Below are 22,230 nucleotides of genomic sequence, written 5' to 3'. Positions count from 1 at the left end.
AGATGTTGAGTGAGTGTGAGGACACTCACTCTCTTGGCCGCGTTCTTTGTTTTTGAGTAACTGGAGCTTCTGTTCCCGCTGCTGTTTCTCCATCTCCTGTTCCTGACGATGACGCTCCAACTTCCGCTGGTGTTCCAGGAGCTCCTGCTGATGTTTCAGGGCCAGAAGGTCCTGCTGATGCTGAAGGGGGGGGGGGGGGGGGGGGGGAAGGGGGGGAGGGGGGGGGGGGGGGGGGGAAGGGGGGCAAACATTATTTAAGTAATTTTACTGGACCTTGAATTCAACTGTCTCAAAGTTAACATAAAAAATCCAAAACTGACTCTATTTGGTTTCCTAAAACGTGATCCTGTTCTTATTTAAAATAACGTGCCAAAATATGTACATAAAATGTAAACATATAAAAAGTGTTTTGTCTTCATAATTATTTTCAATAAATGCAAAAATAATAAACTACCATCCAACAGTTTAAGGTCAGTATTACTTTTTTTTATTTTTTTAAAGAACTTTTATTCAGCAGGGATGCATTAAAATGATCAAACGTGAATGTAAAGATGTTAAGAATGATTAATCGGACCTACCATTAAAATTTGTTTGACTATATTATATTTTTATGTTGTGTAATACATATTTTCTGCATTGTGTCTTCAAATTAATCTGGAAACAACATAAAGATGGTATATTTTAAATATTTGAATGAGATATACTGTATCTGAGAGCTATCAGTTTATTTTGCACATTCATTTTCACAGTAAGTAAAAAAAAAAATTACCAATTAAAAATTTTGGTGTCAAAACGGTATGTGACGATTGATCCTCTCGATACAACGTCAGTATTGCAAGTATTTACACTTATTTTCCCAGAAATGAACAAGTTATTTGCGACAGCCATAGCCAGTACAGTTTTTACTGTATTTTTGATCAAATAAATGCAGACTTGGTGAGCATGAGATTTCTTCCAAAAACATTTTAAAAATCTTTCCGACCCCAAACTTTTGAACAGTAGTGTCTGTGTATTTTTTTCTTAACACATTTTTTCTATATATTTTTTTTTTCACATGGAAACAAATCAGATTACGGTATTAAAATTAGATGCAAACAGCATTTCACATTGACTCAAGCTGTACCCAAAGCTGTACCAATAATGACGGGATGCAATTGCTGAAAATATGGCATCAAACAAGAACAAAGTTCCTGAATGTGTTTATCGATGTCTTGTTGTGAAGCATAAAAGCATCATTCCACTTTTTTTTTTTTTCCAGATGAAACTAACGTATGCAATTACCTCGACAAGTCCTCGCCTAAAAAGACAGTTTAAAGATGGTGGTAATCTCTCTCACACTGAGCACTGTAAATGCAGCAATTTCGTCTAACATTTCCCTTTAACTGCATTTCCACTTCGACAGTTATTCAGCTCAGCAGCAGTCACATCCATTACTGGCTCATGATGGGTAATATCAGAGCTGTATAAGGCTGCTATCTCTGATGCTTGAATGTTGAGTGGATACTGGTGATTCTGGTCAGTTAAATCGCATTAACACTAGCACAGGGTATAATAAAGCACATGGATAGCCTGTAAGTAAGCAGTCAGTTAAGTAGATGATTTTATCCAAAGAAACTAAAGTCCTCTTTTTGGTTATATAACTCCTTCCTCTCACTTTCCACATCTCTTTCTGCAGTTCCTGGATATCACCAGCGATGAGTCATGGGCGTCTGTCGCTTGGCAGAACGAGGATAGAGGCTATGATGATGACATGTAGAGCGGAGAGCACATTGCCCGAACCACAAAGACTTCCTCATCAGGCAAAGCTTTGACATTTCTAACTGCAGCTTTCCAATCCATGACATCTACCTCACCCCATCAACAGGCACACGTCTTAACCATTACTTCACATCACATCTGGGCTGTTTAAGGCCAGGATATACTTTGAGTGCTTGGTCAATGCAATGTTCTTTTTTCATGTGATGTATATTCAAACATCTACACAAAATACACAACTTACATCTGCACAAAACAAAAGGCTGCGAATGCACATGCGAACTTTTAGTCATGAAGGTGTAAATCTAGCCTTTTAACGTAAAATGATCCCAAACATAACTTCAGCGCGCTCGCTTCATTTCTCCTCGGGTCTGCTTTACGTGTTTCGCGGTTGAGCGTCACGTATGCGTATGACCTTGCTTAATCGGCGATTGATACGTTTTATCGATAAAATTATTATCGTTGATTAATCGTTAGCATCCCTAATATGTATATATTACTGCTGTCAAATCGCATAACATAAAAGTTTGTGTTTATAAAATATGTGTGTAAAAAAAAAAAAAAAAAAAAAAAAAAAAATATGGTGTGTGTGTCTGTGTGTGCGCGTGTGTGTGTGTATGCGTGTGTGTGTGTGTGTGTGTGTGTGTGTATGTATGTATATATATATATATATATATATATATATATATATATATATTATACATACACACACATACACTTAACTAGTAACTAAAATAACACGTTAAAATAATTTAACGCACCCATTTATATGATTATCCTACATATGTAACAATAAATAATAATAAGTACAGTATATAAATTGATTTAATTCATGTAAAACTATTATATATATATATATATATATATATATATATATATATATATATAAAAAGTAAAGATATAAAGAAATAATGTTTTCATATAATGTATATATATATATATATATATATATATATATATATATATATATATATAAATAAAATTTATTTATTTATTTATTTTTTCCATCTTATCAGAACTGTTGGTAGTTGCAGCCCTAGATAGAAGCCATTGATTTTACATATGAAACAAGAATGTACATGCGTCTTAATGCTTTTTTTTGAAAGACAATCAGCTAACAGCCTCAAGCAGGACTAGACCATCCAACAATAATTACTAAATAATGAGAATGGGTTTCATAATTAAATCTTTGACTGCACAGGAAACTGAAAAATCTCTTTCAGCATTTCTGCAGTTTGCAGCTAAGTAAGAAACTGCTGAAAAATCCAATCGGTTCTCTTCTCCCTCTCATCAGCAAGGTGTCACGACAAAAGCACGGCATCCATCAAACCCCTACGTTACATTTTGTCCATTTAGCAGTGAGATTAGCTCTGACACTGCCCGCAGCCTGTGAGGCTATTTATAGCACACTCAGGGTTGCCTCGCTCCCATTGGCCAGAAACCTCTCTGTGGCAACACAGCAAAGCCGGAGGTCTGCTGAGCTCACAGGCTCCCGGTGTTTCCCAAGGACAGAGTTCCCATGCCGAGATTGCAGTCACCCATTGGCCGTCCTCATTCCCCGCTGCAGTCGCCGGACTCACAATGAACGCTCAGTCTGAAGGCCAATGACAGCAGCGCTGCCTCAGAGAACCACAGACACGACAGAGCCGTATGATGCAGACATTTACCAAACGCTCTGCATCTCACTCTCCAATAATATTCAATATCCAAACAAACTTCATTCCGCAGAAAGAAATGGAAAATCGAAGACAGAAGAGTGGGAAGCCCTAAAGGAAGGGAGGAACGGAGACGAGAACCGCAGCATCGTGAGCTTCTTAAAGGTTCTAATTATTTACTCCCCCTCATGTCATTCCAAACCCATGTGCTGTTATTTTATCCATCGTACAGAAAATTTGACATTTTAAGCAATGTTCAAGCACCACTTGTCCATTCATACAATTCACAGTGACCACGACTGTCAAGCTCAAAAAAGCTCTATGAATGTATCATAAAAAAAGTAGTCTATAAAGCTTGTGAGCTTTATTTCTTCTTCTTAATGAGTAAGTAGAGTAACACATCAAAATCTCCCAAAAACCAACAACGCCACAGCTCTTCATCTAAGTGTGTGCCTGGGATAAGGTCTGTGGTTAACACGAGCTCAAGATATTTTCACATTTTATTCTATGACATAAAATACATTCGAAATACCTTGGGGCTTCCCAAATTGAGCGTTTAACGTTTTCATTTTTCTGGATTCCATTTTAATGGTATAATTCAATTTTAGTAATCAAAAAGCATGTCTAATTAACTCTTTTCCTGCCATTGACAGAATTTTCTGTGTCTTCACTGTTATAAGGGGGCGTTATTGCGCATTTTCTGAAAGAGTAGAGAATCTCCGGATCAAAACACAGGCAAATAAGGAGCAGAAACAAGTGATAAAAGCATTGCACGTCGTAGCCTTTAAAAAAAAAAGAAAACATTGATAAAAAAGAATGCATGAAGCTAGAATAAAAGTTATTATTTAATTTTTTTTAAGCAGAGGCTCTGTTATTTCTTTAAATATATTGCTTATTTAGATATTCACACAACAAAATATTCTGGAGGCCATGAATTTTTTGTTAACAAATTATCAAAAATGCTGGCGGTGGCTGGCAACTAAAAAAAAAAAAATAAATAAATAAATAATAATATATATATATATTATTTTTTATTTTTTTATTTTTTTTTTTTACTTTTTTTTAACCCAAATTCCATTTTTTTCCTATTAAAATTTTTCCGGATTCCATTTTAATGGTTTAATCTAATTTTAATAATCGAAAAGCATGTCTAATCAATTAAATTAATAAAACTTTAACTGCAAGTTATTTTAACTCAAAAGTTCAGGAAAAATGTAAAGAAAGAAAGAGTTGTCGGAAGCTTCATGGTGGTGGATATTGAAGACATGCTAGTCTTGCGTAGCCAGACCTTCAGACTGATGGCAGAATCTCAGCTTTCATTGGCCAAGGACCGTCCAACAGGACATCTGACCGACATGTAAAGTAGGGTGGTCCTTATTTTTAAAGTATCCAATTGTCATGCTCTTAACCCTTCAAATTGTTCATTTATATAAGAAAATACAGCATGCCAATTTTTATGGCAGTAACATCATAATTACTGGTAGCTCAATAGCTTTAAACTTTCTGAGATTTTGATGATTTTCGTAAAAACAGATCATTTGATTTGGTATTGTACCTGGCTAGTAAAATTCCAAAAAAATCTCCATAAAAGCATCTAATGCACCATATATTCCTAAATATGTATTTTAGATACATATCTCAGTTTACTTATTGTAGAAACTAAATCCAAATTAATCCATCCATGATGACCCGGTTTAGCAGATTTACCTTTCCTGGTGGAATCAATACATATTTCTATTGATGATCACCTTGGTTATTGTTTGGGTTTAGAACACATTTTTTGGTTTAAAAAATTACATTACGTTCCTTGAAATTGACCCGGAACTTTGGCCAAATCAAGCAGATTATCAGGAGGCACAGGCAACCATGCAATGAAAGTAGTCAATGATCACACCGAGAGAGGAGTGTCTCTGATTCAAGAATACAGTGGCTATCTCACACACTCTGAAGAACAATTGCAGTTTCTCCTTCATGTGGTGGAAGATCACCGACGGATCTATCCAGACTGTAAAAAGTCAACACTGGCTGCTGAGCATCAGAAATGAGGGATTGTTGAAAACTTTGTGCTTTTTTGAGATTGTTGTCATTGTTGTCATGTCAGTGTTGCTCTGATTTCAATAAAATGTAGTTCATTTGCAGCAACTTTTAATATTACTTGCATATCACAATACCGCCGCACAGCTTAACATAGGCAATCTTCCACATGATTGAGATACCTCTAAATATCATTTTTTTTGTCAACTTTTTTGCATATTTCTAATTTTGAAGTTAAAAGGAACAGTTTAAAAGGTTAAGATGGACTTGATAAGGACCACTCTAATGTAAAGTAACCAATCACAGTCCACTTTATTTAGCATCATGTTTAAAGGCGTGAAAATGTAAAGTCGATGTCCCCACAATAACAGACCGCCATGCATCTAATAAATTATTAATTCAAGAACGTTGTGCAAGTTTACTGCAACAATGTCTCCTGGAAATCCTGATGAATTCAACCAATCAGACGACGACTTTGAAACATGTTTCCCATTGTGTGTGCCTTATGTAACAGATGTTCAGCCAACGGTCCGTCGGCGTGTAGTCTTGAGGCTGAGATTAAAGTCATGCGACCGTGGTGTAGTTCATTTATAGCCTACGCTTAGCTTTTTACTTCAGGCTATTGTATTTATGCTTGAAAATTATTTGTGAAGGTTATCTTGAATAAAATGCGTAAGACTCATAAACTTTTGTTGGTTGCAGAGCTTATTTTCCACACCCTTCCAAAAGCCAATGGAAAAATGATTTTGGCATTTGTGGAGAGATCCAGGGTGATGCTAACTTCCAGAGTGGCCTACAAAAATACCTCAGCCCCGCAGCACTGTTTACCGCCCACCCCGGGTCAGGAGCGCTCGCCTCACCTTCACATGCTCCTGCAGTTGAGCTTCATGCTGGCGCGAGAGCTGCTCGTGCTGCCGCTGAAACTCTGCGATCAGAAGCTGCCTCTGGATCTGCTGTTTCTGCTTGAGGGCCAGAAGCTCCTGCTGAAGCTGATGCTCACGCTGGGCCGGGTCCGTCGGCGCCAGGGCGAACTGGTGATCTACACGCAGGTCCATGGGGATGGCAGAAGGCGGCACTTGAAGTGGCAGCGCCACACTCACATCAACTGCGGAAAGTGAGAAAACAGACAATAATGAGAAAAACAACAAACTCAACACTAACAGGACTTGATTTCAACTTTCAGGCAAGCCAACGTTTTAAGTTTGTTGGTGCTGCAAAAATGAGTCTTCAGAAATCCTCATCCTATTGATGTCGCAACAGCGTACACATTAACATACAATTTTTACATATTGTCCATTTAGTGTTCACCAGATTGGCCCAAAAACAGTTTGAATTACATGAGTACTCAGAGGTTAGCCAATCACAACAGAGGTCATTTACATATTGTCCTGCAGGAAACACTGATGTGTAGAAAGATTACACATTTTAACACCATACGCATTCCCAACATTCCAGAAATTCCCAACATTCCCAAAACAAACAAAAAAATTCAACAATTCAAATAATGAAGTAAAATACAACTCTTTATAATTATATAACTAAATTTGGCATTAATAAAAAACAAAATAAAAACAAAATAACATTTTAATAAAGATAAAACTAAGTAAAATATAAGCATTAATTATAAATATACAAATACAATTATTAATGATTGAATTCTCTCTCTCTCTCTCTCTCTCTCTCTCTCTCTCTCTCTCTCTCTCTCTCTCTCTCTCTATATATATATATATATAGACATATACACACACACACCCACTATGTATTCATACACTATGAATATTATTGGCTCAAATTGTAATGTTCCTTTTTTTGTCGTTCTGAATAAAAGTGCCAGGTAAATAAATAAATACATGGAAATATTCATAATTAATTTTAATTTAAGTTCTTCATAAATATACATTTAAAATAATGGGTAACACTTTATTTTGATGGTCCCTTTTGAACATTCTGTTGACTGCATTCTCTTGAACTTTGCAACTACATGTCAACTAACTCCCATTATAGTATTAGAAGACTGTCTGCTGAATATCTGCTAACTCTTTATTCTGATTCTGGAAAGCTGGATGCTCCCCAACAGACATTCTACTGAGTAAAAGTAACTTTTCAACTACATGTCAACTTATTCTAACCCTACCAGTCAACTAATATTCTACTAACACTCTAATGAGAGGTAGTAGTAATGTAGGTGCAACGTTACTTAGTCAACAGAATGAGTTAAAGGGACCATCAAAATAAAGTGAAACCAAATAATGAAATTGAAAGAAAAATCTAAAATAATAAAAATATTTGTTTTGATGACAAGAATCAAAGATATCACAATACTGTGTTACACCTGCAAGTGTCAGATCAGGTGATCACTGAGCCATCTCAAATCCTGCCAGTACCAGAAAACAATGATAGTAAGAAGCAATTGTCCAATCAAAAAGAATCTTAAATATCCCAAAAATGTGCTCAGAGAGTACAGCACTGCAGCAGCATCGCACCAGACATCAGAATAAACAGAGCAAAGAAACATCATGTTCCTGAGACAGATCTTGGTTGGATTACTACTGGCGAACACGAACCGCGTCACTGGAATCAGGAAGCGGCATCTTCTTCAATCATCCCTCTCTCATAACAGATAAATCTGAAGAAAACTGAGGAACTGAGCAATTACATTCCGCAGTGAGGATGCTTGTGTTGATAAGTTAAGTGGCTTGCTTTACGACCGTGAGTGTACGCGAGGCCCAAAAGGTTTGTGGGTTAAATGAGCAATGAATTTCAACACAAGAATAAGTAGGACATCATTAAAAGACATTTGCATTTATGTTCGTTCCTTTTTAACATTGTGTAATTAGAATAAACAGAGAATGGAGGCAAATTAAGCTTATTCAAGCATTGCTGCAAGTCTAGGAACCCCTGAATATCATCAACACATCACCATAAACTAGAACTTTTACCATTATTAGGACTGCTTTACATTTATATTATATAATACTGTCTCTTTTGCCAGGCTAAAACTAGGCCAAGGTGAACAAAGCAGACAAGTGGTCTGCAATAAATAGCCTCTCACAGCATATTACGTCCATACTGCTGGCTTCATTTGTGCATTACTGAATAGAATAGGAGAGGTTTTAGGGGGAACACTGACCACATTCATGCTTTAGGTGTCAGCTCCACTCATGTGACGTCACGATGCCCCGAATGCCACAAGTTCAAGGATGCTCCTCTGACCCCATAGCAGGCGAAACAAAAGCCCTCAGCGGAAGCCCTGAGGCCACACAAAGGCCAGCGTCAAAGGCTATTTGATGTCATGGAATAAAAACTGCCCTGACTAAATCATTAAATAAAATCATATTTATGACGCAAATCCTTGGTCACAAAGGGGCCGTTGATGCCCTACCCCCTGGAATTGACACTACGCTCTTTGGCAGCCCACGCTCAGCTGGACAGGAAGCCGTCAACTAGTGAACTACTTCCTCCGCGTTTACTTTGCATAAATAAATGGCGATAAGAGCGTTGTTTATCTGTGCCTATGCCGTCAGGAGACATATTTGCATTCGCCGCCCAGTCCAAACAAAGCCCAGTGGCCAAACAAACACAAACAACTATTAGCAGTAATTAAAATGCCAAAGAAAACAAAAGTGCACTAGCAAACAGAAACTCTAATTGAATTAATAAACACTGTTTTATTGTCTTTTATTCAAAACAGACTAATTTTGGTCTGCTAAAAATAGAAGAGTTTAGAAGAGAGCTCAGATGGGGAAAAACCATTGGCTGACACTGAAAAAACGACATTATTTCAATTTATGAGAATGAATTTGAATTGCAATGGCCAAAACTCACAGGAAGTTGAATTGGGAATGTCAAGAAAGAGGAATATATTGAATCTATCTACAGTTTCTATTCATCCATCCATCCATTGGTCTATCTATCCATCCATCCATCAATCTGTCCATCCATCCATCCATCCAACCACCCAATGGTCTATCTATCTGTTGGTCCATCCATCCATCCATCCATCCATCAAGCATACAAACCTTGAAACTTCAAGTCTTTTTAAACTTTAAAACTTCTCAAGCCAACATTGAACATTTAAGTTGTCCTTTCTAGCTATAACAAGTTATTTGAATATCTTTGAATTTCAGTTCATTTTTATTTTACTTCCTTGCATTAAAATTCAGTCCAATCCAGGGATTTAAAAAATCTGAATGGCACACAACTGAACTGAGAACTGTAAAAAACACTCCATGGCACCTGAATCTCACCAGAGAGTGTGCTGTGGTTGGATGAGCCTTCCCTGTGAGTAAACCCCAGATGCAGCGCTACAGTTTGTTTACTAGTGTAATTATTTCGTACAGGGAGGATTAGGTAACATTTGCATTAGGAGTTTGCCGACAGGCCGGGGTAATCCCAGTCTTTGCGGCGCTCTCTGAGGATTGACGCTTGGCACACACTTAGGGAGACTGTACGGACATTAATAACAGCCAGGGCACTGCATGTTACAGTTAGGAGGCACGCTGGGAACAGAGGTGATATGCATTTCTACCCAATTAGAATGATGCAATATAAGTGTAAAGAGAAATAATCACCCCTGCAGCACTAGTTCTGAAAAAGGGGATTTGCTGACACGCACAGCACTGGCTGAACATACACACGGATACACACCCACACGCTCTCTCACCGTTCTACAGCATTAACTGATGGAGATTGATTCACCAAGGCCATGAATGCGGCGGTCAACCATTATACCATGTACCTTGTGAGGAGTGATGCATCCTGGGACAGGGAGCACTCTGCACTGCTATCCATCACATTTAAGTCAGGAAATGGGTACAGGTGCAATTCTACTGAGAGTAAGTTCAGGCATCTCTACTACACCAACGGTCCTGCCTAAAACACTAGCATCCGCATCTATAATGCTCACTAAAACAAGACAGAACTTGGACAGGCACACACACACACACACACACAAGCAGAAATGAAAAAAGGTCCAAAAACAGCCATACTTTAAGTTTAAAAATTAAAGTTTAAATTTATATATATATGTATCTGGAATACCTGGAATCTAAAATTTCAGCAAAAATAAATAAATAAAAATAAATAAATAAATATTTATCAGACAGCAGCGGGAATATTAGGCTGCTGTCACTTTAACAGCAAATGCACAGATCTAATATACTGATTGTGTACATATGCATTCACTTATGTAATAATACTTACAAGTATAGAAGTACTTCGCATTAAAGACACCTACATTATATTCAATTCAGTTTGATTTGGGACAAAATAACGCATCTTGTGAGAACTACATCCATCACTAAACCAAAACCTTTTGATACCAACAACGTTTGAGTAACTCAAATCTCATAATTTTCCATTCTTTTCCCCCAAACAGCACACACAGGCCTTTCCTGAGAAGCCCAGTACGGCTCCGGCCCCTGGCCCAATGCCGCCTCCTCCAGAACAGTGTCCCTGTCTGAACCCCTGACCCTCTACTGGGATGCCGAGGATAATGAGGTGTTAGGGAAACATCAGAACTGCGTGCTGATTACGTCAGAGGAGCCCCAGTTACCGCAGGCCACACTCGGGTGAATAGAGGGGCGTTTGTTCTGTACCATGGAGAGACAGGCCACACTGATGATCATAGACCAGTGTCCAGAGCACGCTGTAAAATCTGGAGTGACTAAATTCAGAATGAGGACAGAAAAAGAGGTGGCTAATACAGTACACTATTTATTTATTTTGAAAATGCACATATATAAATGAACAGAAAAATGCTAAATAAGTTGGTTACGTGACAGAATTCCAATTGAATTCTAGAAACTGAAATATCTTAATTGAACTATGGCAACCTTTTTTATATGACATACATAATTGGAAAATGAACAAATTTTCGAGATTAAATCAGAATTTCCATGTGCATGTAAACACAGTCATTGAGAGAGAAAAAAAAGACAGAATTACAATGAAGAATTTAGTAATTCCAAACAGAAGCCACTATAAATAGCCCATGGTAAGCTGTCTTGTCCATAAACATTGACTACAAATGGCATGAGTCACTTGTTTTTCAGTTCCCCAGGGCCTTCGCAGGAACAGCACAGGAGTGCTCATCAATATGTCTGTGTGTTGGCAGGTTACTGTTGCACCAAAGCTGATCAATGAAATCATGTGAGTGAATGTCCATTCATACAGTGCATGACATGTAGCGCCAATTTCAACCTGACTCCAGCATGCAGCAGGGATGACATATTTCTATAGGCCAAAACCTATAAAACCCCATGAGTTAGCATTTTAGCACTTCCGATTCCATCGCCCCGAAGTCAATCCAATTTTCATGTTTTGTTATACGACATTAAACACACCAGTAATACCCCACTAATGTTTTTTTTAAAGCTGTTACGCGTCTTGAAAAAGGCGGTTGCTAACAAGTTGCTAAATGGGACTAAAAAGACGCTGTCAGGGACATTAAACTTCATCACGCTGAACAGATAAACTCATCTACGCACTAGTGCGCTTAGTGTATCATAAACTTTTGTTGACCACAGAGCTTATGTTTTTTTGTGATAATTCAAAAGCCTATGGAAAATCCAATTAGGTTTTTGTCGAGGGAACCAGCGTGATGCTAACTTCAGGGTTGGCCTACAAAAATACGTCCTCACTGCACCACTCTATATGCTTACAGACCAACAGTTACTGTTAGCACGCTACATCTCTGATAGCCCTTTTCCACCAACATGGCTCCGGTGTAGGTTCTCTCTGCCTTTGTCCATTCTCGAACCGTTACATGCATTTCCACTGCAGAAAAGGGTGTTCGGGGCCAGAAAGATTGGTTCAACTCCAGCCCTAAAAAACTTGCTGGTCTCGAACAGAGCTGGAGAAATGCTGTTGCTGTCTTCGGCAGTCTCGTTGAGTAACGTAATAACGTCGCACTACATTGCTCTTTATATCTAAATATGTAAAAACTGTGCGTGCGAGAGTGAGTGATTCAATGGTTACAGTTTCAACATATCTCCAAAAAGGACAGATGATTGTACCGGTAGTTTATGCGAGCTGTCATTATGCTAAAATCACTCCCGGTACTGTGAACAGCAAAACAGAAGAGCCGCACTGCCTGCACAAACACCGGGATGCGCACGGTTTTATTTCAGACTGTTTATAATCAGGTAAACAACATGTAGCAGCGTTACTTCACCGGCTCCAGTTCGCGTGGCCGAGAATAGGCTCTGGCTCAGAGAACCCAAACTGTTCTGGTGGAAAAGAGCTATGTATGCCTTTTAAAGCACCAAAGCTAAAATATTAAAGTTTTTTTTTTTTTTTAAAAAGGTAATAAACTCATTAATTGACTTGTCAGCTGTTGGATGACTAATCGACCAACCTTACCAAAGCCCAATTTAAACAAAATATAATTCAATTATTTAATTGGATTTTCATTTCATTTGATCATTTGGGACATTTATTTGACATGAACATGTTTTGTGAGATTCACATCGAGATAGCAAGAAAGAGGGATGAGAGGGAGAGTGATGGGGTCTTTCAGTTTTCCATCCCCACTCCTCCACCCTCCAGTCTTTAAATAAGCGAGACATGAAGTCGCTTATGAGGTCATGATGACATCAGTGGGGTTGCCGTGGTATCGGCGCGTGTGTTTACCAGCCGGGTGGCTCTAACGACTCCTGAACGCAGCGGCCCCTGAACACTCGCTTGGCTACGCAGGCTAAAAGCCAAACGCGGGCAGCTAGAGGAGCGTTCTTCAAAAGTCTCTTTTAGTCTAAACAGCCGCTTAAGTAAAAGGCCTACACACTCAGCTCTTCCACATAGACGTCCGCACTTGGCACCAACCACGCATCTGGCCTTGAACAGCGGAGAGAAAGTGAATTGCAAGTGTGTGCGTGTATAAAATCATAATTCAACCAACAGGATACAGCTCCCATTAAGCTTCACTGCAACATGTTTATTCTTCATAAGACTAGAACAGTCTACAGCACTACCGAAATCAATCGATGCTCTTATCTTCCCCCGGCTCATGCTATCATCTACAGGACAATTATCTCCTCATCCAGTCAACTACTGGAAGATGACAACAAAAGAATAAACCCTAAATGTTTCTGAACCCAAGCCCTGAGTGCTATCTAAATGCCCTGCTAACTTGTCCACCTGGACGGATGAGGCAGTAAAATTGCACTTCACTGGAAGCCTTGAAATTTATTCCATTAATTCAAGTACAGCGAAAATCACTGGTCACTGGCACCCACGCTTTACTCAGAGGCTTGCGATGAATGCACAATTACAGCCTCTCATGCGGGGAGTGCACTGTAATCACAGCATAAAGAGATGTGCATGAAGAACCGGTCGCTATCATTGAGGAGTGTCCGCCGAATCTCGCCGCAAGGATGGCATCATCACCAATCCAGCCATCAGCGAGCCAAAACAAACAGAAAGAAAGTGGATATAGACACGCAATCCTTCGTAGCGTGCTTATTTCTGAGAGCGGGTGCTCAAAATGCTGATCAGAAATGACATGTTTACAGTAAACAGAGGATAATGTATAGCTGCCATTGCCAATTATCCCAGTTAATGAACCACCGTGCCCATTTTCTCAGCCCAAACTTGCTAAAGTGCCATTATACTATATCACCCAAATGAGTCCTGACCCTTCAGTCACCCTCATTATGGTGAGGTCACAGGGTCAACAGCAAGGCCTGGAATGTTTGATAGAAAAACAATTGGGTTCTAGTATTAATGATGCACTGACTTGTTTATTTTGATTATAAAGCAGTTTAACTCTTTCCACGCCATTGACAGAATTTTCCGTTATTTATGATACAACAACGCTTACCCGGCATTGACGGAATTTTCTGGCTTTCCGTGTTTTCACTGTTATACAGTAGGGGGTGCTATTAGGCATCTTGAAAGAGTAGAGAATCTCCATATCAAAACACAGGAAAAAAGGAGCAGAAACAAGCGATAAAAGCATTGCTTATGTACGGTTTTCTCAGCTTTTTGTTAAAGGAGAACTCCGGTCAATTTTAACATTGAGCTAATTTTTTTGTACATTTGGAGTGCTGTCAATACAGAGAACAACGACAAAAATCGGTGTTGCCTACACCGAGTTATTCTATTTTTAAAATTTGCACCCTGTTGACTTCAATGGGGCAAGTACTAAACCTGCTTGTAGGCAACACCGATTTTTGTCGTTGTTCTCTGTATTGACAGCACTCCAAATGTACAAAAAAATGAGCTCAATGTTAAAATTGACCGGAGTTCTCCTTTAAAAAAGTTCCTTTTTTTAAATGAAACTCACCCACATTCAAGTGGTGATAAAAAAAAATAAAGCATGAAGCTAGAATATTTTTTTCCCCTTTAAAACCAGAGGCTCTGTTCTTTCTTTTGATATATTGCGTGTTCAGATATTCATACAACAAAATATTCTAGGGGCCATGAAATGTTTGTGAAAATGAAAAAAAAAAAAAAAAAAACACTGGCTGACAAAAAAAAAATGCTGTCGGGGAAACAGTTAAATTTGCTTAGAATTAAACTATAATTAAATCAAGAACTATTTTCATACTAGGGATGGGTGATATCACAATATATTATTCAAAATGTACTCTTTGCAATCCTTTCATCACAGCAGATGTTTTAATAACATATCTGATGCAAACCTCAACAAACAGTTTGTACATTGAAGTTTACATTACAATGTATACATATATTTTTTGTAACTTATATTTAATATAAATTATATATTTATCCATTTTAAATACAGTAAGTGTTATTGTATTGGTGTACATACATAATTTTTGAAGCCTTTTGCATTTGGCTATTTGGTCAAAAAGGTTGTTCTGATGATTAAAAAAAAAACACCTTTTATGTAATTTTAGAGTAATTATATCAAAATGCGTTGAATATCATCAAAAGATTAAAGAAAACGATCAAAACTTCTGATAACTAAAGTTCTGATTATGAACAGCTATATCAGGAAATAAAGAGCCCTTCATAAGAAATACAGACACAAGTTTGTATCAGCTCTCTCTCTCTCTCTCTCTCTCTCTCTCTCTCTCTCTCTGTGAGACAAGGTCTCTCGCCCTCATCCAGACTCCACCTCTAACAAGATGCTCCAGGCATTTCCCTCCAATGGAGGGAGCAATCAGCAGCTGGAGCTATTTATATCCTCAGGTCCCCTAGCAGAGTAGCAGTTTGACTCAGCATGGCCGGATTAGGATTAACTTGTGCTTCAAATCTATGATATTATGAATGTCCTGCTCAGGTCAGGTTGATATAGGTAAAATTACATATCTTAACATCTTTCATTACTTTGTTGATATTAATTTTCTTGATATTCCTGTATTCATTCTGAAATAGATTTTTTTTTTCTTCATCATCATTTCAAACATTTTAGCCACAGTAGATTCACAATGTTTAAGGCAAGAAGTAAAATACTGCACCAGTGAAAATCTGCACCATTATATAATAAATAGTAAAACAAATCACCATATTTACCTATCCATGTCGTATTAAAATATTTGAATTCATACAAAAAAATAATAATTTTTGAGTCATGACACAATTAAACTATTGAATCAAAAAAAAAAAAAAAAAAAAAAAAAATAAGCCTGCCACTAAACGACATAAAACAAAAACTGTTATTGGTTGATTTCATGTTGATTAGACAGCATCTTCATGTCTAAGTGGGCAGTTCTTGGGCTGAATAAACAGCAAACCGATGTTATACCTTAAGGCGATAATCAGAAGTCTGTCTATGAGACTAATGGATTGGTAGACCTCTCAGCAGATGGTTTGAATGAAAGCTTTCCCTCATTAAAACTTGAGAAAACTCTAAATATAAAGAGACGGACATACTGAAGGTGAATGAAAACAGTGCTGCATGCTGGGTTGCTCTGTGAAGCCACCGGACGATTGTCACATGTGCTTTAAATAGGGAGAGGAGGGGTGAGCAATGCCCATTCAAATGTGAATGGCACTGAGGTAGGACACTGCAGGCTCCTGGATGACTAAGAGAGAGCGAGAGCGAGAGCGAGAGAGTGTGTGTATGTGTGTGTGTGTGTGGGGCTGTGCACACACTGGCCAACACATTCATGACAACCCCTCTTCAATGACACTGAGACACCAAAATCATATTCAAATCATCTCTAAAAATCCCTAGCTTATATATACACACTGTACTTATATACACACACTTTATATAAGTCACTGTTTGGATTTAAATAGGAAAATCTTTAAAAGTCTATGATTAGTTCATTATTGCAGTGATTATTATGTTTCTATCATGTTATATGTTTGGCAACAGTTCTTCTAACCCTAATGATGGAGTGTGTAGCTTTTCATTTCTTAAACAACCATGTAGGAAAACACATCATGGCCATATTCCAGGATGACAAAGTCAAGATTCATCAGACTCAAATTGTGAAAGAATGGTTGGCAGGGAGCATGAAGAATCATTTTTACATATGGTTTTGCACCTCTGAGTCAGGACCTTAAATTGATTGAATGTCTTTGGGATGTGCTGGAGGACACTTTACAGAGAGCTGGACTCTTGCATTGTCAATACAAGATCTTGACCAAAAAAATGTATGCACATCTTGATGGAATACCATCACAACATTTATTTCCATCAAGAGGTGCATACATTTATTTTGGTAAAGTTTTAGTAAATTTGTTTTTGTGCTTTTGCCATTTTTATCAGTACTTTCTATATAACTTTAATTTTTAAGTTTAGTACTTCAACTTTATTTATTTCCCTTACATACCAAGTTTAAGTTTTCCATCAAATACTTATTTTTTTATTTATTTTTTTCAAATATCGATGAATGATTTTGAATAGTTTTTAGCATTAGTTAACAATAACAAGACAGGTCGTTGTAAATTCAACAGTTATGTTATATGTTAAATAAGCATGTGGTTTTGCCTATTGGATAATCCAGTGAATTAAATACTTCCAAATTAAACTGTTCACATCAATATATATCAATATATCAACTGTTATATTCAATTAAGAACAGAAATCATACACAGCTAGTTTTGGCTCGTAATTGTGATTGGATGAACCATTTTTCGAAGCCATTGTAAAATAACCAATAAACGTGCACATGTGACCTCATCAGTTGAATTCTATATGAATGCGGCAAGTTGCGATGTTACTTGGCAACCGTAAACAACAAAACTGCACTTTGCAGTGCCAAACACCTCGTAATAACAAGTTCCTTGTCTTGACTCGTTCGGGACACGTCCTGCTTTGCATTTGCATTAATCCATGTTTCTGTACCGCTCGCAGGTGTAAACAACGTAACGCAGTCCTGCCCACTGAGTAGACGCATCTACCACGGTATAAACGGTACAGCGGTATCTCTACCGGCTGACACGTCCAACATCACGCTGCCCAGCCCTACTTTCCATCCTCACCAGACAGATTGTCCTGGACAGAGACCCTGCGCCACAAGCACAGCCAAGCGGAACACCTCTCTCTCTCTCACACACACACACACGGAACAAAACAGTGACAATAAAGTGCATTGAAAAGCTCTCATCACTCTCACCACTCAACAGAGAGCGTTCAAGGATGCAGCGTGCGTGTACACACACCCACACAAGAGTGTTAGCGTATCTCAGCACCATGCAATAAAGCCATAGTCTTCACACACCCGTCCGCCCACTCAACCTCCCTCACTCAGAACACCCTGTACAGAAATGGCACTTACCCATCAGCCCCTCAAGTCCAGAGCAGGGAGACGGCAGACAGTGAGCCGGAGGGGTTACGATGCGCTCGATGCCTCTAACAGAGCTGAGTGTGGCTCTCTCTCGGTCTTTCACATTCCCCGTCTCACTCTCACTGACTCTCTTCCCTCCGGCTGTGTCTGTATCTCACTCCGTCACCCTTGCCCCTCCCCTCTCTCTCTCTCTCTCTCTCTCTCTCGCCCGCCCGCCCTTCCTCTCAGCTGGTGACATCACAGAGCCGTTGCAGGCATGCTGAGTGTTTATGTGCACTGCTGTAGTTTCCTGGAACACGGGGCAGATTCACAGAAGCTCCAAGACTCTCTCTCTCTCTCGCTCTATCCCTGTCATTAGCACACTACTCTGAAGTTTACATAGAGCGTAACAGTGACCACCCACTTTTTCAGTGGCTTTAGTTTGGCAAGAATTTTTCCTCATTAATTTTCTCCCAACAATTCTGCAATTAAGAGCTCGAAACCAAACCAGCAAGCTCTTAGGTAAATAACAACAATCGTTTGGTTCAAAGGAAAAAGGTGTTTGAACATCTGGAAGAGTTTAATATGAACCATTCAATCCATAAAGCACTGTGGATAAAGTACAGTAAGTGAAATAATCAGAAATAATGGTATGATAAGTGAAAATGTTGAAAAAAGTCAAATATAAGTTTGAGTTTTTAAAATATAGCTTAAAGGGATAGTTCACCCAAAAATGATTTACTCACCCTCAAGCCATCCTAGGTGTATATGACTTTCTTTCAGACGAATACAATCAGTTATATTAAAACATGTCCTGGCTCTTCCAAGCTTTATAACCCCTTTGTGCGATTAATCGCGATTACATTTTTAAATCTATTGACAGTCCTAATAAATATGTTTCTAGTGTAGTTCTTCAATAAGCATTTGCCATTTAAAGACAGTAAAAAAATGAGGAGTAAATAAAAAAAAAAAAAAAAATGAGTGTGATTTTTATAAAGCTCCTAGATCACTTATAATTTTCCACAGCTCATGTTGTCTGGAGTTTTATGTCTACTGAAGTTTCTTATTTTTGCAGTGAATATATAATTTTTGCAGTGTTTTGTCAGTAGAACAATCCAAAAGCACATTAAATAACAGCACAGCCCACTGAAGAGATGCACATCTAGCCTTGCTTTCATTACCATTAAAAATCAAAGATGGCGCTGCTGTGAATAAGGTCTATAGGACCAATGAAAAAAAATCTCTAAACATCTTAAAGTAATATCAGAGGTTTGAAATAACACACGGTGTCAAGTTTAATTTTTGAGCTGAGTAGGAATAGGGAAAAAAATAACACGTGAACACATCTCATCTTACTACACATTTAACATTCCCATTCCCTGATGGCTTTATGCAGAGCTCATTTACAGTTCCTCTTGAGTTTTATTGATTGATCGATTGACTCAGGAATATCTTTACGATCATGAGCTCGAACCCTGTGTACGGCTATTGATCATCTCCAGCACACTGTTCAGGGAAATCCCATAACTCTAAAAATACTAATATCCCATTCCCCAGCCTAGTTTGTCTGTCACCTAATTAATCTGGAAGACTTAGGTCACCATTGTTGGGAAGAAAAAACAACACGCATGATTAGCTCTTTCGTCTTTGAATAATTGAAGGTAATAAGAAAGCTGGAGAACGAGGTGCTTGAGAGAAATCACAAATGAGAACATTAAAGCCGTGATGGATGGAGCGTGGTCGGGATTTTGAGCGGCAGAGTCCATCATGTGACGCCACACACGCCCCGTCCATGAACATGGTATCTTTCGGAAGATTGTGTGTTTTTCCAAAGGGTTCGGGAGAAGTGAAGAGGAGGTCCATCTTCACAGGACAGCCTGCCTTGACAGGCCACGTTGGTAAAGCCTGGCGCTTAACAAAGCAGAAAATCAATGGCACATTTACTTGGGCTCAATGTTAATCAATACGCAGTGTGTACAGATATGGGCACAGAAAGACCAAGAGACAGGGAGAGAAAGAGAGCGCTGAAATATTTATCCTACAGATCCCTTTCATACAGAGACGCCAAGCAAACAATACCACACGGCCAACACCCAAAACGAAGTGCTGTTGGATCCTTTACAAAGAGCCTGGAGCATTAAAACTCAGCTCAGCCCAAAAATAAAGAGAGAACACAATCTCAACTCTCACATAAACAAACACGCAATCAGATAATTATCTTCCACATCACAAGAGATCAAATGTAATCAACATTCCCTCTTCTTCGGATTAGTCAGAGCACTTTAGAACAAGGGACAGTGTAGTATAAATTAGGGATTGGCAGTATAGCTTAAGTCATATTTCATAACGCTAGGAATAATTTTATGAATGCATCACTAAATAGTTATTTTTGCTGAAGAAAAAAAATCACATGGTTGATTAATATTACTTCTGGAGTTAGGCAATTAGGAATATATAAAAAATATGTTCTTTTTCGAAATAGCAACAGTCCAACCTGTGCCGTTAAGGCTTGGGTACTTCATTTTCCACCTTCCGCTCCTTCTCAAAGACCCTTTCAAAGTAAACTCTTTTGGCAGTGAGCATGGAAAGATGCGTTTGCCGCGTGCACACAACACTGTTGTATGTGCACCGTCTGTGCAAAAACACAAAAAATGGTTTCCGAGGACCCTCCTGATGACGAAAATTACATCACACGGACAGTGTGACCGTTGCGGAAAGCGGACGGCCGAAGTATACTTTGGGCTTCAGATCAAAAAAAAAAAAATTCTTATGAACTGATTCTTTTTATTTAAACAAAACATACAGCCCAACCAGTCTCATTTGATTTTTTTTTTTCTATGTTTCCGTTTAACTAAAATGAATCAGTTCATACGAATAATTAAAAAATATATATATATTCATATGAACTGATTCTTTAGTTAAACAAAAACATAGACACCAATCAGTGAAGTTTGATTCCAGAAAGAATGATTCTTAAGAACTGATACTATTTAGTGAAATAAAAACATACAGCCCAACCAGTGCATATTAATAAAAAAAGATTCTCAAAAAGGGATTCATTAATTTTAATAGAGCTTATCCATCCATCTAACACAACATGATGATGGATGGATGGATAAGCTCTATTAAGTCAATCAAAAGCTTGTGAATCACTCAGGACAGTTTTCTGAATTAATCTGACTCACTTTACTGAATGGCAAGTTGTTACTTGCTTATTTTTTGCTTTTTTGCTCAATTATATATATGTGAGGTTTTTATGCTCACCATGGCTGTATTTATGGATCAAAAATACAGTCAAAACAGTAATACTGTGAAATATTATCACAATTTAAAATAACTGTTTTCTATTTGAAAATATTTTAAATGTAATTTATTCCTGTGATGCAAAGCTGAATTTTCAGCATCATTACTCCAGTCTTCAGTGTCACATGAGCCTTCAGAAATCATTCAAATATGCTGATTTGGTGCTCAAGAAACATTTATTATTATTATTATCGATGTAAAAAAAACAAAAACAAAAAACAGCTTCATATTTTTATATTAAGTGTTTTTTTGAAAAGTTGAAAAGTAATCACAATCTGAATTAGAACCCTATAGTAACTGCATAGCAACATACTAACAAACACTCAGAACACCTTAGCAACAGCAAAGCAACGTCCTGGAACATCCCACAACACCCTGGTGAGTTTAGCAAAAGGCAATCAGAACTCACTTTTTCTTCACATAATGTAAAAATCTAGTTTGACCTGAATGATCAGAACACGTTCAAGGCCATGACGCCAACACATCTTCACTACAAACTGATTCCAGAGATAACAGGCACGTAAACACACGGCAGTGGACTAAAATAGCCCATCTGTAAACCTCAGTTGGAAACGAGTGAGAGTCAAGAGTTCTAGCAGTGATGTCAGCGAGGTACTTTGATCAACAACAAAAGTGCCCATTGAAAAAAGCACCTGGGCTTCATACACATGGAGCTCGGCCAAAAAGAGAGCCAGAGCTCATGCAAAGCAGGTCCTCTCCCCGAATCACGCACTCGTGAGTGGGAAGGCCTTTTCCATGACAGTTTTACAGCCCATGATGCCTCAGAAAGCCCCAGGATA

General features: G+C 38.2%; 1 protein-coding gene across 4 annotated transcripts in view; it reads right to left on the bottom strand.

Annotated features, from left to right (window-relative positions):
- hdac4 (histone deacetylase 4) overlaps nt 1-22,230 on the bottom strand; it is a 210,924-nt gene that overhangs the window by 86,913 nt on the left and 101,781 nt on the right. For 2 of the 4 annotated variants that reach the window (XM_079880503.1, XM_079880504.1), the window contains exons 4-5: nt 6,305-6,549; nt 30-180 (exon numbers count right to left, since the gene is read on the bottom strand). In XM_079880503.1, the coding sequence (XP_079736629.1) occupies nt 30-180; nt 6,305-6,549 (396 nt within the window). Of the gene's footprint in view, nt 1-29; nt 181-6,304; nt 6,550-18,139; nt 18,390-22,230 lie in introns of those variants that run through there. The other 2 variants (XM_079880505.1, XM_079880506.1) reach the window with 2 other exon arrangements.

Source organism: Squalius cephalus (genome assembly GCF_949319135.1).
Source record: "Squalius cephalus genome assembly, chromosome: 9".
Lineage (NCBI taxonomy): Eukaryota > Metazoa > Chordata > Actinopteri > Cypriniformes > Leuciscidae > Squalius > Squalius cephalus.
This window is presented reverse-complemented; position numbering and strand designations above follow the sequence as displayed.